The 17,059-nt window shown below is 32.9% G+C and overlaps 3 protein-coding genes across 4 annotated transcripts; 2 read left to right on the top strand and 1 right to left on the bottom strand.

Moving 5' to 3' along the window:
• Positions 1-166: 166 nt before the first annotated feature.
• On the top strand, positions 167-4,370 carry LOC107365154 (nardilysin). The gene is made up of 5 exons (XM_015932623.3): positions 167-243; positions 338-723; positions 802-3,395; positions 3,461-3,538; positions 3,626-4,370. The coding sequence occupies exons 2-5, from the start codon at positions 510-512 to the stop codon at positions 3,986-3,988; spliced, it is 3,249 nt and encodes a 1,082-aa protein (XP_015788109.2). The 5' UTR covers positions 167-243; positions 338-509; the 3' UTR covers positions 3,989-4,370.
• Positions 4,371-5,367: 997 nt separating this feature from the next.
• LOC107365357 (uncharacterized) lies at positions 5,368-7,608 on the bottom strand. 2 transcript variants are annotated; one of them, XM_015932850.3, is made up of 3 exons: positions 7,461-7,608; positions 5,999-7,052; positions 5,368-5,882 (listed from the first exon to the last, which is right to left on the bottom strand). In XM_015932850.3, the coding sequence occupies exons 2-3, from the start codon at positions 6,932-6,934 to the stop codon at positions 5,625-5,627; spliced, it is 1,194 nt and encodes a 397-aa protein (XP_015788336.2). In that variant the 5' UTR covers positions 6,935-7,052; positions 7,461-7,608; the 3' UTR covers positions 5,368-5,624. The 2 variants fall into 2 exon arrangements, with proteins under 2 accessions (XP_015788336.2, XP_015788335.2); XM_015932849.3 differs by having other exon boundaries at positions 5,999-7,036.
• Positions 7,609-8,463: 855 nt separating this feature from the next.
• Positions 8,464-10,555, top strand: LOC107365329 (uncharacterized). The gene is made up of 2 exons (XM_015932814.3): positions 8,464-8,504; positions 8,648-10,555. Exon 2 carries the CDS (start codon positions 8,683-8,685, stop codon positions 10,381-10,383), a length of 1,701 nt encoding a protein of 566 aa, XP_015788300.1. The 5' UTR covers positions 8,464-8,504; positions 8,648-8,682; the 3' UTR covers positions 10,384-10,555.
• The last annotated feature ends 6,504 nt before the right edge of the window (positions 10,556-17,059 follow it).

The raw sequence follows: 17,059 nt of genomic DNA, 5'->3' as shown, positions 1-17,059 counted from the left end.
AAATCGCTCTTTAATGAGCTCTTTGATTGTTCAATTTACGGTTAGCTTACTTGTTGTATTTTCATTATTTGAGTTGCCCGCTCTTATTATATGAAAATTTTCACTGTTACCATAGAAAAGTTGATTTAAAACATGTTTGCCTTACGATGAATTTTATTAAGTGAATTCAATTCTTAAGCTGGTTTGTCAATATATGATTTTGGGTTTTGCATCATCCCAGACCGTTCAATTAAATATTCAAAGGTATTTCTGTCAGATTGATCTTTGCCTTTTCACATTGATTGTTCAATGTAGTATTATGTAACAACATCTGTTTTTTATCTACCTTTTCTTGTAGTGATCACCTTCATCGGCTTGTGTATTGTGTTTCTAGTTCTATGGTTCAATTCCTTTCGGCAAACTGACTCTTTAAGGCAAACAATAAACAATCTAGTCGTAAGTCTTTACGGAGCCTGGAAAAAGAAAGTTACATCACAGTGTGAATCAACTTGTACATTTGAAGGATAAAAATGTTCAGCAAGTATTTAGTAAAAGAAGGGGCAATTCTTAAGTCTTTTAATGACAAAAAGAAATATAAGCTAATCACTTTGATAAACGGTCTACGAGCTCTTCTCATATGTGACACCAGTTTCAGTCAACATGATCGTTCACCATCCCCATCAACATGTTCTGAAGCCACGCAGGACGATAAGTCTGAAATGTCGGATGATGATGTTAGTGTAGGTAAGTTGAAACAAATACAAATATAATACAAGTGTAATACTCAAGTCATAACCAAGATTAATTTTGCTTAAATTTCAGAAGAACAAATGAAAGGCAAAAAAATCTGTGGAGCTGCATTATCAGTTCGTGTTGGAACTCTCAATGATCCTATCAATATCCAAGGCCTTGCTCATCTTGTAGAACATGTTATTTTCATGGGAAACAAAGATTATCCTGAAGAAAACTCATTTGACGCTTTCCTAAATCGCAAAAGTGGCTACGTTAATGCTCAAACTGATTACGAGAACACTGTTTATGAATTTCAAGTGCCTAATCGTTATCTACAAGAGTCATTGCAAAGGTTTGCTGCTATATTCATTTCTCCATTGTTCCGTGAATCTTCTGTTCAGAATGAAATCCGTCCAGTTGATAATGAGTTTGTAAACTCACTTGGTGATGATGACTTGCGAGCTGAAAGCTTACTTGCAAGCTTAACTCAACCTGGTCATGACTTGAGTAAATTTTCGTTTGGTAACGTTAAAAGTCTAATTGATCTTCCAAAAGCAGAAGGAATTGATCTTAATCAAGCAATTAAAAATTTTTGGTCCACTCATTATCATGCAAGTAACATGAATCTAGTTGTTCAAGGAGAACATGATCTCGAAACTTTGGAAAAATGGGTGACTGAATATTTTGTTGATATTCCAAGTTCTAAAGAGACTTATCAGCCTCCAATGAGTCAAGTTAATGATACAAACAACTTTCCCTATGCTGAATCAAAGTTTTGTAGACTTTTTTACATTGAACCCGTTGCATCGGGCGACTATTTCTACATTAATTTTTGGCTTCCACCTAAATTTAATTGTTACAAATCAAAGCCTCTCTCTTATTTCGGATCTTTGCTAGGACATGAAGGAAAAGGAAGTTTGTTTTCTATTCTTAAAAAGAGAGGTTATGCCTTGGAAATTATTGCTGGTAACCACGAAAATGGATTTGATGCTAACTGTTTTCAAGCCTTGTTTAGTATTCAAATCAAACTGACACCATTAGGATTAGAAAATCTGGATTCAATCGTCGATTACATTTGGAGCTTCATTGATTCTATCAAGACTCATGGCCCACAAAGTGAACACCTTGAAGAAGATATGGCTATTCGCTTGTATTCTTTTGCTTTTGCTAATGAGAAAAGCGGATGTCGAAATTGTGTTAAAATTGCCCGGAATATGACTAAATATGATACTGAACATATTCTTACTGGTTCTAAATTGTTATTTGAAATCGATAAAGACAAAATCCAAACGGTTCTTCCCTATCTTTCACCAGATCGAGCTAATTATATAGTTTTTTCAAAGAAGTTATTCGCTAAAAAAGATTTACCTATTGAAACCGAACAATGGTTTGGAACAAAATACAAGACAACGGATACTCCAACCCGATGGATTATGTTTAAGAAGCCACAAGATTTTGACGCTGAAGTTCATTTTCCACTTGTAAATGATTTTATAGCTCATAATTTTGAAGTTCTTCACAGCGAGGTCACTGATTATCCTAAATGCATAAGCGAAACTCACTGTTGGAGATTGTGGTTCAAAGAAGGAACTAAATATGAAGTTCCAAAAGTCTGTGTTAAAATGATTTTCAGATCTCCATTGGCTCGAAGTAATCCACAAATTTCTGCTGCACTGGAACTCTACATCCGAGCTCTTGTAATGAAGGCTGAAGAAGATGTCTATCCAGCATCAATTGCTGGACTGGATTATAATGTCGGACTTCATGATTCTGGCTTGTATCTTTCATTTTCTGGATTCAGTGATAAAGTGTCTAAATTCGTTCAACTTATTGTGAATCATTTAGTGACATTAGATTTCGATGAAGATATATTTTCCAATATTCGTCGTGATCTATGTGATGAATATTACAATTCGTTTACAGACTCTTCCGAATTATCCGCATCCATACGATTGTCCATTCTTAAACCCAATTTTGCACCACCTTATGTTAAACGGATCTTTTTGCCTAATCTTACTCGGGAAATAGTCATTTCTGCTGGTCGTCAGCTTCTTGCAAATTCATTTTTGGAATGCTTTGTGACTGGAAATATAACTTCTACTCAAGCCTTATCCATTGTTGAGCAAGTTTCATCAACTGCTCGTTTTGCACCTTTGTTTCAATATTCAACTATTCAAGATAGAGCTTGCCAATTACCGCCTGGCCATCATATTTGTCGAGTTTTATCGTTCAGCAAGGAAGAGAAAAGTTCTACGATTGTCAACTATTATCAATTTGAACCTGTCGACTTTAAAACAGGAGTAATTAATGAACTTCTCAACTCAACCATGAGTGAGCAACTTTTTGATACTCTACGGACGCAAGAAGGATTAGGTTACGAGGTTTACGCTAATCATCAACAAACTTACGGTATTGGTGGACTTACAGTTACGGTGGTAAGCAATGCGGAAAAATTTGATTGCTCGTATATTGATAGTCGAATTGAAGCATTTCTGGCTAAATTTTCTTCCACATTGGTGAAAATGAGTGAAGATGAATTTGACGAGTTAGTAAATGGCTTGCTTAAGATGAAAAGTGCTCCATTCTTAACACTGAATGAAGAATCTAAATTTTTCTGGGGTGAAATCTTGGAAAGAAGATACATGTTTGATAAAAGACAAAAAGAAATTGCTGCTCTAACAGAGGTTTGTTGTAATTTAAACTAAAAAATATTCAATCTAAAATATTTTTCATTTTTTTTCTCTTGTAGCTAACTCTTTCTGAATTCATTACTTGGTCGTATTTACATCTATTAGATACTTCTCATAGGAAAAAGTTATCTATCCAGGTAAGTCATTTTAATTATTAGTCTTTTGTTTTCTTAGAGAGTTTTTTTCTAATCATTCATTTCATCATCATAATTATTTACATTTAGATTGTTGCAAATGGCTCTAAAGCATTGGAGGAAAGTCTCGCCATCGAAAGTAACCCATTCATATCGCCAATTACTGATCCTAATGATGTCTCTTCAGGAATAGTCGACTGTGAATGTATTAATGAGTCCAGCAGCAGTAAAATCAGTAACATCTCAAAGATTGATGAAGATTTCCTCAAGAATCATGATTGCTCACATTTATTGAAAAGTAACAAACGACCAATTGAAGAAGAAGATCAAGTCTATATCCTGAAGCATTTAGCACCAAAAACTGCCAAATCTGGTGCAAAATTAATCGTAGATATTGAAGAATTCAAAAGATATCTTCCTATTTACCCTAAAATTAGAAAAATTATCCGATAACGTTTCAAAGTTAAACATTTCCTCAAAAAACTTACTCGCAAGAACTTCCAATCAACCAAAACCTCATTGAATACAGTTCATTATTTTAGTTTGCAATTAATTATATTTATTTCAATGAGCTCAATCGACATGCATGTTGCCATCATCAATAAACGGATTTATACTCATGGATGATTGCTAATTCACATTGCATTTTTGGTTATTTTTGCAATCTTTATATGATAATGTTTACATTTTGACTAACAATCAACAAGTTATCGTTAAATTTCTTTTCAAACAATAATTGTTAATGATTAAACATAAATTTGTTTAAAAATGTCTGGAACTTATTAATGGATTGCAATTTTCAAAGAACAATAAACGAATGAATATTTATTATTAAGTTTATATTTATAGATACAGTAGAGTCTCCACTTAGGTTGTATAAATTTTGATGGGTGACATCTAACGGAATAAATTTATTTTAATGGAAAACCAGCTTTAGAAAAACAATTAATGATAGTTTCAGGCTTAATTTCTTGCCAACAATCGTTTAGGGTTTCAATACCATCAAGTAAAGTTACATTTTTTAAATAATTAGCTATATCAATATTTTCTGAATCAAATTGTGAGCCAATTTTGTGAATCAACTTTGACTTGTAAAGTCTTTTGACATTAGAGATTATACCACAATCGAGTGGCTGACAGTGAGAAGTTGTATTTTTTGGTAATTTGACTATTGTTATATTGCTTAAATTTTCGGTCAGCTTATGTGAGGGACAGTTATCAACAAATAATAAAATTTTTTTTTTCTCTTCAATTAACTTAATATTCCACTCTGTTAGCCACTCATTGTACAATATCGATGTCATATACGCCCGTTAGATGGCAACCTAACAAAAATACAACCTAAGTGGGTACAACCTAAGTGGAGACTCTACTGTAGATTATTTTCAAATAATTACCATCACGCGATCAAGTTATTCTTATTAATACATCAATTTCAATGAGTTTCAATAAAACTTTCGTAACAACTGATCTGAAAAATGTCGCATATTATAATCACATTTCTCCAAACTGAAAATCCCAGAATTGTAAACTGTTTGAAATCTTTATCTAAATCTTTAAGCGCAAATTTCATACATTTTGCGGTCAAAATTTTAAACCTATCACCACTGCCTCTGCCTCATAAAGTTAAATGTTTAATGAATTTAAACCTAATCCTTTCAAAGTTTGAACTTCAAACATTAACTTAAACTGAAATAAACCCCTAAAGAGCTATGATTCAGAAATTGTTTCGAAGTGATTCCAGCGAAAAAGCTTTTTCTAAGAGTCTCGAGACAAAGTAATATTACAATAGAAGAATATAGAAATATAAAGAATATAAATTGAAGAAAAAATAACGTTTACAATAAAGAATTTTAATTTAGGTTTTTTTTTGTCATTAGCAAGTTATTCAATAAAGCAAACTTTTGAAAACTGAGGTAATCATAAAATTAACGTTAAATACGGACAGATCAACGAAACATTGATACAAAATACAGAAAGAACGAAAGAGATTACGACTAATGTACAAAATAATGTACTACAGTACTTTTGTATTATGAAATAGTAGCTCGCTTTGCTTAATTTTGAAAGAAAAGCGAACAAAACGCAATCATTTTGGTGAGGGATGAGACGAAAAGCCAAGTCCTATACCTCGATGGGTATGGGTCGACATTCGCGCTAAAGAGTATTGCTTGTCCAAATCTTTAAATAAATTTTCTTGATATTTAACCATTGAATCTTGATCTTCAATTTTATCGGGAGCAGTAGTAGTTTTACTGCCCATCAATTTGAGAAACTTTTCAGTCATTTGTTGACCCTGAGCTCCTGAGAACTGAAGTCCATGCCATACTTTTGGAGTTTCCTTTGACTAATGGAGAAAGTAAGATATAGTTAGAGGAGTAAACTTATTAATATTACAATTGTAAGTCAATTTGGCAGGAAAGTACAGATTTTACAGTCAAACCAAGTGAAAATCATAATTACCTGAGAATCATCTTTTTTGGTTGAGCTCCATAGAAGTTTTTTCTTCTCTTCTTGAATCGCATATTTAGTTGCATTGAAAGTTGCTTGTTTATAATACCTAGGTACATTTGCTGAAGTTGTTGATGCTGTTAACGAAGATGATGATAACGAAGGTTGAGATGCAGGGAAAGTTGATGATGGAGAGGAGTAGCTAGTATCTGAAGCTTTGTCTTTGTTGACTAACCCATCAACAAAATCACCGCTAACTGAAGGTAATGGATGAATTGAACTTGACTTTTTCGAATTTTCTTCCCTACGAGCTTCATCATCATCATAGATATTAGCAGATGAACCCTCCTTAGAGTGATTTTCATGCCTTTTCGTGTGAGCCTCTTTTGATAAGAAATCGGAAGAACTTAAACGAGATATATCTCTGGATTCTCTGAAGCTTCGATTATCACTAGAATGGTGGTCTTTGTAATCACGGTGATTAGTTCTTCGTCCACTTGAACTTTTTGAATCACGACTATATCGGTTTTTAGAGTCTTCATGTTCTCTATCACTTTTCCTTCTGTCACGATCCGATCTAGAGAAATCTCTGGATTCTTCTTTCCTTGTATCACGATAATGCTTATCATTAGAGCGATATGATCTACGATAATCACGCTGATCATCCTTCCTCCTATGACGGTCATCCTCATGGGATCTACTTCGGGATCTTCTGGAAGATTTGTGAGAAGAACGATTTTTATATGGCACCTTATCATTTCTGCTACTTCTTTTGCTATCAAAAGTATCATTTTGATGCTTTTTAGAAGCATCGGATTTTTCACATTGACTATTTTTCTCTTCTACATTCCTGTCATCAGAATTGTATACTTTCTTATCACCTTCTGTAGCTATAATGTCTTTCTTATCACGAGATGTTGAGTCATTCTCATCATTGGAAGGATTCATGTTTGATTCCAAATCTGGCCCATCAGCTTTTCTCTCCTCAGAAATGGACTTTTCACCATCTCTAGATCCTGGATCCTCGTCATCTTCATAATCGACAAGACCCTATATGAAAGATAAACTATCAATATGACGATAATAATTAATAAAAATTTAGACAAGATTGAATCACCACAGCTAAACATAAGATATCAAGATCAAGTCTAAAGTCTTCAAGGTGAAACAATATACAAACAAAATAGAGAACGAACTAAAAAAACAACTTGAAAAACAAAGACAATAACCATGGAAAACAAACTCAATATCTCCGAGAGTTTACTAACAACAAGAATCATATCTGAACTTTAAAAAATTCTTCAGAAAGATTTGGACAAATGGATAAATTTCAAGTTCAAGATACAGATAAATTCTGCGTAAATATTGTCTTGATCACATGTTGAAATTTCATATTAAAGCATGAAAAATGTTCAACTTTGAACAAAAACAAATGTGGAAAAGCTGATTATTTCTCAAAAGTTTTATGTCTCACCCTTAATTTTTCCATCTTGGTATAAACTATGGTTGAAATCAGTAGCACGTTACAATTCTGGAACTGATAAACATGACTAAGAACGTAAACACAAACAAATAAACGCCAGATTAAAGGCCGGTTTAGTGAAACTAAATCTTAAATGGTCGGTAAAGCCTATTTTTACACAGGAGTTATCTCCTTGGATTCAATACTTTGATAGATGATACTTGATTTCATTGGATGAACAGCTTCTGGCGGTAGTTTTGTTTTGTACTTTCGTTGGTGATAATCACAATTATAACTAGAATTACTGATTTAATAACAATAATTATATGAGAAATGAGAAATTGAAGAGAGTTTTCAGTTAATATTTGTATTTTCCTTTGATCAACTTCCTCCTGTTTGAGTAAACTTTCAGTTTTTCACACAAACACTGAATTTTAAACACACGGATTAAATTATATCATTTATAAGATTAATATGGTTAAATAACGATTAACTTTTAAACCTGTGTGACATATAATGTCCAATTAATTAAAAAAAAAACTAAAATAGCTATAATTAAACTCTAAATGAGAGCTCAACATGAGATGGTACAAGAAAAGCACTTCGAGTAAAAATAGTCTCGGAGCCTAATTTTACAATGAAAAAGTACAAATAGCGATTTCCTAAATGGTCAAATGCATATTAGTAAACAAAATAAGGGGAAAGAAATTGTCTCAACAAGCACCTCCCTCGCCACCATAGTAACGAGGATTCAAATAATTTGGGTAACTGATTCAAAGATCAACTTTCATTAACTTTGACAATTAATTGTTTATGATTAACTTTTAATTAAATTAATTCCTAAATCAAGTGTTACTTTAATTGTTGTTATTGGTTTCTGTTTATTTAAGTTAAAGCTTTGCTTTAATCTTTACTCAACTGGAATATTAAAAGTTTTCAAAATCATCGCCATCTTTTGGCAGGCGAAAGTGAAGATTAACGACTTTTTTCTTTTTGAAAAAGAGTACAAAACATAAGATACTTTATTGTGTTCGTTATTAAGGATTAAACATTTTGGTAAGCGTTAATTTGTTTTTTATCTTTATTTTTTAATGTCAGTGTTTCTTCATTCTGTTTTCTAATTTATTTTTAATAGCGTTGTTCACTTATTTAAATTTTAGTAACTGTTAATCCTTTGTTTAATTTTCTTATCCTCTCAGTTTCTTGGTTATCTTTACCCTTTCAGTCAACAAAGATGAGTACTCCAATGATAAAGACTCCCTTACGGGACCGTAATCGGTGCCAGTCTCAGAATAATAAAGAGTACCACATGAACCGAGAGTTGATGGATATGAGAAAAAAATATAACAATGAAAGAGCTCGAGCTGATGACATGGAACTGGAAGCAAAAAGCAAGGATTCTGTGATAAGAAAACTTCGAGAAGAGCTGGAAGTTGTCAGAAAAAGAGTTCACCTACAAAATGACGAGATGGCCAACATGGTTAGCCTGGAAGTCCATGACAAACTCAAAAGTGAGTTCGAAGTGCTCAAAGTCAAACATGAGTCTATTTCAAGTGATCTAAAGTTTGCTCAAAGTCAAGTTAAGGATTTGGAAGAAGAACTTCGCTCCTCGTGGAATAGTAACCAGGATCTAAGTGCTAAATTTGAAGGTGCCATGAAGGACATGGAAAATATTGCAAAGGAATTTGTTGATTATACAGATCTAAAAGCCAAATATGAAGATCTACTGCAAAGATATAAATTAGTTTCTGTTGAAAATGAGGAACTACAACAGACTTTGGAAAGTCTCAAAGAACAACGCAAAGAAGATTTGCTGAATGAATCAGGAATCTTCACACCACTCAGCGTCGAAGCTCCTGCTCTAGATGCTGAACCAATTTCCCTTTTCACCGAAATGATGATGAAAGATCAAGAAGAAGAATTGGAAAAAGTGAAAATTTCAAATGATAGGATGAAGAACGAACTTGACGAGCTCAAGACAAAACTGTTAAGCATGGATCGACTGCAACAAGAAGTGGAAACTTTAAACGCTCAATTAAACTTGACTAAAAGCCGATTAAGTGACTCTTATCGTGATCTAAAGAATTGCATTACTAAAAGAGAGGCTGATAAAAGAAGGTCCGCAGAGCAAATTAAAAAATTGGAACAAAAGTCTACAATATGGGAGAAGGAATTGACATCATTAAGGAAAACCTGTAATGATTTGATTACTCGCAATGGTGAACTCACGAAAAGGTGTTCAGACCTCGAAGAGATCGTTCATGAATTGTCTCGTAAAAATACCGAATTGCAGGATGAGGTTAAGATACTTGATGAATCTTTTATCATGGAAAGAAGGACAAAAGAACGATTTGCCGAAGAAAACCGACATCTAGAAAAAATGTTACAAAGAGAACAATTTATTCTTTCTCAATCTGTCAGAATGCCACCACCACCACCTCCATCATCATCTTCATCCTATCAATCATCAAATACCTTATCTAATACAAACCAAATCAATCCCAATGCTACCTTCAGCATTAGCACTCCTATTTGCCCGAAAGCAGTGAAAAATTCAGCTAATCACACTCATTACGCCTCATCATCGATTTCATCTGCCAGTTCAACTCGATCATCCCAATTTGAATCAATTAAAAAAAGGCGTCCTCTTCCTCCAGGAACTGGACGTGCATTGGCGATGGCTGATGAAGAAGGTGAATTCATGGATCCTCGAAATTTAACTGATCTCAAAAATGGCCGATGTGAACCTGATCCTGAAGATCCAATGAAGAGATTAAGTATCCTTCAAGGACGTAATTCACTTTGCCGGCCGCATTTAAAGTCATCTTATCCTGTAGAAATGCAAGACGTAAACATAACTGAAATTGCAATTAAACAAGGATCATCGAATCAATCAAGACTAAGAGCAGAAACTTTTACAATTCCTTTCAAATAAACCTGACTTATCTATTTTTCCTTGGTGATTTATCTGTAAAATCAAATTTGAAATATTCTAACCAGAAACTTACCAACATTCTCAACAAGATTAATCTGATCAACTTGATTAATTGACACAATGTAAATCTATTTTTTATTAAACCATTTTCTCTATTTGATCGATTTGGAAATGATGTCTACATATTTAAACTCTGCATTTACTTCTGTAATTTAAAGCAATTTGCACGATCTATTCAGTAAATTCTGATTAACATTCTCTTGTTACTCACTCACCAATCAATGACTCAAGTTTACTTTAAGAATTATTTCATTCAATTGAATTTGCATTGATACAATTATTACCTTTGCTCATTTAAAAAAAGCTTATTCAGCATAACAATAACCATCAATAACCATCAAGTACCTAAGTCAAGTGAGTGTTTAAGTTGTTAACGGGTTATAGTTACATTTTAATCTTTATAATTAATCCTTGATAGCAATATAATTATTTTAGGCACTCTTCAAATCAGACTCGACATATTTTTTTCAAGCCAGTCTATCAAGTAACAGCAATTATCAAAACACCAATTGTAACATTCAACCTATTTATTAATGTAAACCTGTAACATGATTTTAAATGTTTCAATTATTCCAATTTTGATTCTAGTTTTAATTGTACCATCATCGGCCAACGTTTGCAATTTCATAGGATACGCTTGTTCATTGAACAATATCAACTCTTCATACTTTACCCAATTAGATTACCTTCATGATTCAGAAATAGGAGATTCATGGCTACTAAAAAATAACCAATCTCCAGTTGTTTCCGGGCGATTGGTCAGTGATCTACTCATCCCACCTTATGGTCCTTCACCACATTGTTTGATGATACGTTATGCAATTACTGGAGAAGCTTTGATTAGTTTAATAGTCATAACACAATCAGATGACTATGAAGTCAGATTTTGTTATATATCGGAGGATTTTGATGGTGATGTCAAGAAAATTTCTGTTCCTTTTTCAATGTACTCTCACACTCGTATAACCATTGACATATCAATGTCTAGTTATGTCAATAGTGCCTTTTATTTAGAGTCATTTTGGGTTGTAAGAGATGATTGTTATCCCGGATTCAAAGAGCGAATGGATCCATGTCCAGAATACATAGAGCCAGAAGACAACGGAGGATTAACTATAATTGCAACAGCAGATCCTCCAGAATCCATAGTTGAAATGAAATCTTTACACAACAATGATACAACTCATCAATGGAACGGCAATGTAACAACTCAAGTAAACAACTCAACTAATTCCAGCGATACACTCAACAGCCAAATGCCTCCTAAAATTTATTCATTGATTCCTTCATTAATATCTAAAAAGGATAATGTTTCAACAATCTCATCATTGACTTTGGACACCAACAATTCAAAAAGTGAAACAAGAAGCGAAAACAGAAGTAAATATATGACTACAAAAAATAATGTAACAATTCAGCTATTGGAGCCGCTGAATCTAAATGAAACAATTGTACGAAACTTGGATGGAGAAAGACAAATTAAGAAAATTGAAGCAAATGAGACGAAAAAATTGGATACATCGAAAGCTAACAGTGATCGAGTAAATGTGACGCTAGCCATCAATCCATCAATTGGAAATTACTCTGGAAATGTCACTGGAATGGACACAGAAACTACCGATTCAAATGATACGTTGTTTAGCAGTTTTTTGCCGTTTATAACTACTGAATCATGGAGATCAGAAATGATGGTTTCCAACTCATCCAATGAAACGAGTGAGTTTTTGGAAGGTAAAATGAGTCCGAGCGATAACAAAACAAACATAATTGACTCGCGTTTGGGGCAGTCAACACTCCCTCCAACTCAGAAACAAATGCTTACTTTTGCACAAAGCAATTCTTCAGCAGTCGCGGGTAATATTACAGCTGCTTCAACCACATCTACTGAATACTCTAAAAATATTCTTGATGGGATTAAAGAAGCACGCAATGGAACCAAAGTCTCTGTAAAACCGACACTCAATGAGACAGCTGGTGTCCTAAGTGAGACTGAAAGTAGTTATAATGGTACTAGAAGCACTATTGTGGTCACAGAAGCGAGTGTAAATCGTTTTACTCCTCTCCCTACAACGGAAATAACGAAACTTGATTTTGCCAACTCATCATCTTCCACACAAGATACTGGGAAAGCTGTTTATGCGAAATCTACTCAGATTGGAAACTTTGTTAATGAGTCCATGAATTATAATTCAAGCAGCAATAATCAATTTACTGAGGTTACAAGTACACCAATGATGCAGCTTGGTGCAAATGTTTCAACCAAAAAATATCCATCTTCTGAGTATTCCATTAATGGAAATCAATCGACCAACGATACAACACAATCCACTGGGAGCACAAACAAACCAACATTATTGACTGAAGGAATAAGAAATACCATCAACTTTACTACCCAAATGTCAACAAAAGTCACAGTAGATCCGAATCAAGATAAATCAAATTTTACAACGGATAACAAAAGTCGAAACACTACGGGATTGACGCCAGGAACTCCAACTTCACTCCAACACCAGAATAATACTGCAGTTATGCTTTCTGCTAAAGTTAATTCAACAATTTCAAGTGTAAAATATACTTTTTCTGATTATTCCACTCATGAAAACCAATCAACTACAGTTAATACAACAGAGGTACTAAATGTTAAAAGCCAGAATAATCATGAAGGTATAAATACCACGGAATTGATACCAGGAATTCAAACTCCACTTCAACTCCAGAATGGTACTAATGTTACATTGGTGGTTTCTAATACATCGCTTTCAACAGCTTATTCCGCAAACCAAACAGTTACAGTTACACAAAAAACATCACTGATTCCAGGAGTTTTTAACTACACCAACTCCACTACCACAATATCATCAATATCTGAATACTCACCTCCTGTCTATTCCTTGACCAAGCCATCTAATACAACGGATAAGATAGGCAAAAATGGTACAGTTTCTGCATCACCTTTCGATTCAAATGAAATCGTTACAAATGATTATTCCGCAGCTGGTGTCATAGCATTGAATGGTGACAAAAACGAGCAGAAGAATCCAGAAAGATTACCAATGATTGATTGAGTGTTTCATCATGAGGAATCAACAGCAAGCAGAAATCTGTTGATAAAATTAAGCCAGTAAACCGGTAGAATTAAAATTTTTATACAATTTTTTATCCTTTAAGAGCATCCAAATAGTCAATATAAATCAGTTGGATATAAGGTATTCAAAGTAATTAAAATCACTATTTAAAAGTGAAATAGTAAAGACGGGTAAATCATTCAATTACAGTTTTCATCACTTGCAATTCTTAGTCTAATTGCCTTGCTGATAATTGGTAAATTAGACTGATACTGTTTCTTATGTTTAGTTGGTCAAATGATTTTGTTTTCATAAGATTTCCAATCAATAAAGATTTGCAAATGTAATGTAAAACATATGATTAAAGTATTTTTGTGGTTGTCAAAGTTGTGAGGTTGAATAATTTTCTTGATCCATATTGTTGTGATTCTTGAACCATAATCAGCCGATCTTTTACATGGTAAATGTATCGGCACTAGTTATCCTTAAAAATGAACGGTTGAAACAAACAATTACATGCGCCCATCAATGGATCCATCAAGCCTCAAAATTTGACATTTTGTTTGCACATTTTTCCTATTCCATTGTGATGAATATAATTGAGACTAGAAGAAGCATAAAAAGAGAGAGAAAAAAAGCGAAAGTGAAAAGAGGTTAAAGAAGAGGAATGAAGATGATGATGATAATGAAGAGGGTGACACGAGGTTATAATGCTACAGCCATTGACAACACACATATTTACTCAGTGGGATGCTCATTGTAAATGTCACTTTCACTATTATCAGTGTAATCAAGATATAATAATAATAAAGCAACAATAACATGATGTTAAGTGTGTGTTGATCAAGTGTGCATCAAAACAATGGGTAACAATGAACAGCAAGGAGGAGAGATGCATCTAACACGGTCACAGTTACAGGGTGAAATTGAGGGTCATTCACAGTCAGTTTGTATTATTTTGCAGTCAGTTAATTTATAATCACAATTTGATTTTCAATGTTAACAATGTTTTTTTTACATTCACTCCAAGCTTCCTCATTCCATTGACTTTTACGTGTGTTTTTTACACATCTTATCCCAACATCAAATAGCAACTTGTACGCGTGTTACAACTCCAATTGTAAGTGTATTAACATAATAATACACTGATTATGATCATTTTAAAAATCATATTATCAATGGTTGGTAAAAATAACCAACAAAGAAACGAACAGACTTTAATGCAATTAGATCAGGTTAGCTGTGAATCTAAAAAATTAACAAAGGCTGAGCTTGTTATTTAATTTACTGTTGATTGATTGATTATTGATTGATTTTTTCGGGCTGATTGTGTGTCTTGGTGAGATGAAAAATCAAGATCAAGGTTTTAACGAACCTTGAAAATGGCGAATCCAAAATGATTAAAAAAATCAAATTAATCATATTGCCTGTCCTGGTAATAGAGTTACCTTTACCCGAGTTTGACGTGTAAAAGGTAAAACGGTTTGCAATAAATTAGATTGATTGTGATTATTATGATTGTTTGTTGTTTCCAATGTTATCATTGATTCAATTTACTGCTATTCTTGGGTTAACTTTTAATGGTTCATCATGATAATGATGATAATTGGGTTAAAAATTGCTTTTTGACGGATTAAAGTTACAAGTTGATTGAGGATTGGCGAGAGGAGCAAAAAGGTAAACAAAAATTAATTATCAATGAGAATGTAATTATTATGATTATCATTTTGATGATCGCTTTTTGATTGAAAGCTGGCTTGATTAAAGATGATCTTGAGACAGACTGAAATGATGATAATCATTCAATTCCCTGATGACAATATTTTTGGGTGAATCGGAAAGATGAGCAAGAAAATGGTCGATAATGAAATAAAATTCAATAATCAAGTAATATGTGTTTTTTGGGTTCACCATTCCTATGAGAGTTTGCATTTGTGTGTTGAGCTAATTTCAACTCATCAAATTAAATTAAATTAACCTAAGTAACTCACATTTCTTTCACATAACAGTTAACCTCTTTCTCCCAATCAATTGAATAATAATCAACTTAATTTACCTTCGCCATCTTACCTTTTGTTTCCATCTTTGCCTTATTGTATTATTTTGAAGGTTCAGGACAACATTTTGAGGTTCAATTTTTGGTAAAGGCCAAAACAATATTATCTCTCATATGATTAACAATTACCTAGGAACAATAAAAAGTGTAATAATTTAATAATAATGGTTTAATCATTTTCCGTTTGATTGTTAATTTAAATTCACTTTTTGCCTGCTATTGTTATCAACGTTATGATTGTTAACATTATCAATGTTGAGGTAATAATTGAGTAAAGCCTGAAAGAAACGCTTCCACGAGGAAAATATCATTATTATGATTTCAACTTGATAAATGTTACAATCAAATTAACCATTTCTCTTTCACCTAATACAATTAACTTCCCTCTTTTTACTACCTTTAACCATCAGCATCTTCTTGAATGTTAATTAACTTGATTAACTCAAAGGAATAACATAATTAAAGTTGACTTGCTTTCCATTTTATTGCATATTTTAACGCGTCTTCATGGTTAACTTGCAAGGAATTGTCTAAGATTTTTGATTCTTGATTCTAATTTATCATATACAATTGGTTTTAGTCAGTAATTGTATTTTTAATTTTTTGGTAATTTTCATTTAAAGTTAATTGTCCAATATTCTTGGTGGCTTTATTTTCAATGGTAACAATTGATTTACATTTTTCCTCTTTCCTTCCTTAAACTCCAATGGATATATCTTTCGTCTAATCAAATTAATTAGCAATCATGTTGAAACAATTTCTGAATACAAATGAAAGTTGATAATAATTAGGATGGTGATTCGTTTAAAAAGTTTTCATGCAGCTAATTTTATTTCAATTTGATTCACAATTTGATTTTCCTTTACCAATCAACCTGACTGTTTCTCAAACAAATGACTTACAACTGAATGTTACCATCATCACCATGGTCGTTATTATTACAAATTAAATACATTTATAACAAGGTTAAGACTAAATTAATCAATTATTGACGATTGATTAGGTGAAAGTTTGGATAATTCAAGTCATGATTATTTACCTTCAATTGGATTATTAATCAATATAAATTGGCCAACAGCAAGCCAAGAAATGTAACGCAAAAAGAGACGAATCCAATGGTACAATGTAATAGATAGCAATACACGTTAAAAAACAAAAAAGCCGATTCTGGATCACATTAAAAGAGTAAAAAAACTATTAAAAGCTTTAATTAAAGGAGGATTTCAAATTGAATAACTAGGGAAACTACTCCATTATGATGGCTTATGGCTTGGATTTCGTAAAAAAATCCTGTTGAAAAATAATATTGTTGCTCAGGAACCTTTCGAAATTCGATTACTGAGCGGGCACTTTGATATCTTGCTAACTCTACACGATTTGTAGCCCTGTCTGCAAAGTAGATCGATGGAAAGCTTAAAACACTTGTTGGCGCTTCTTGCCAACACAACACTATTTTATTGTTTTGTGTACTCTCGAAAGCTCAAGGTCATGCAAG

Source organism: Tetranychus urticae, chromosome 3 (assembly GCF_039701765.1).
Source record: "Tetranychus urticae isolate SD_2017Ah chromosome 3, NJAU_TeUrti_SD_1.0, whole genome shotgun sequence".
NCBI lineage: Eukaryota > Metazoa > Arthropoda > Arachnida > Trombidiformes > Tetranychidae > Tetranychus > Tetranychus urticae.
This window is presented reverse-complemented; position numbering and strand designations above follow the sequence as displayed.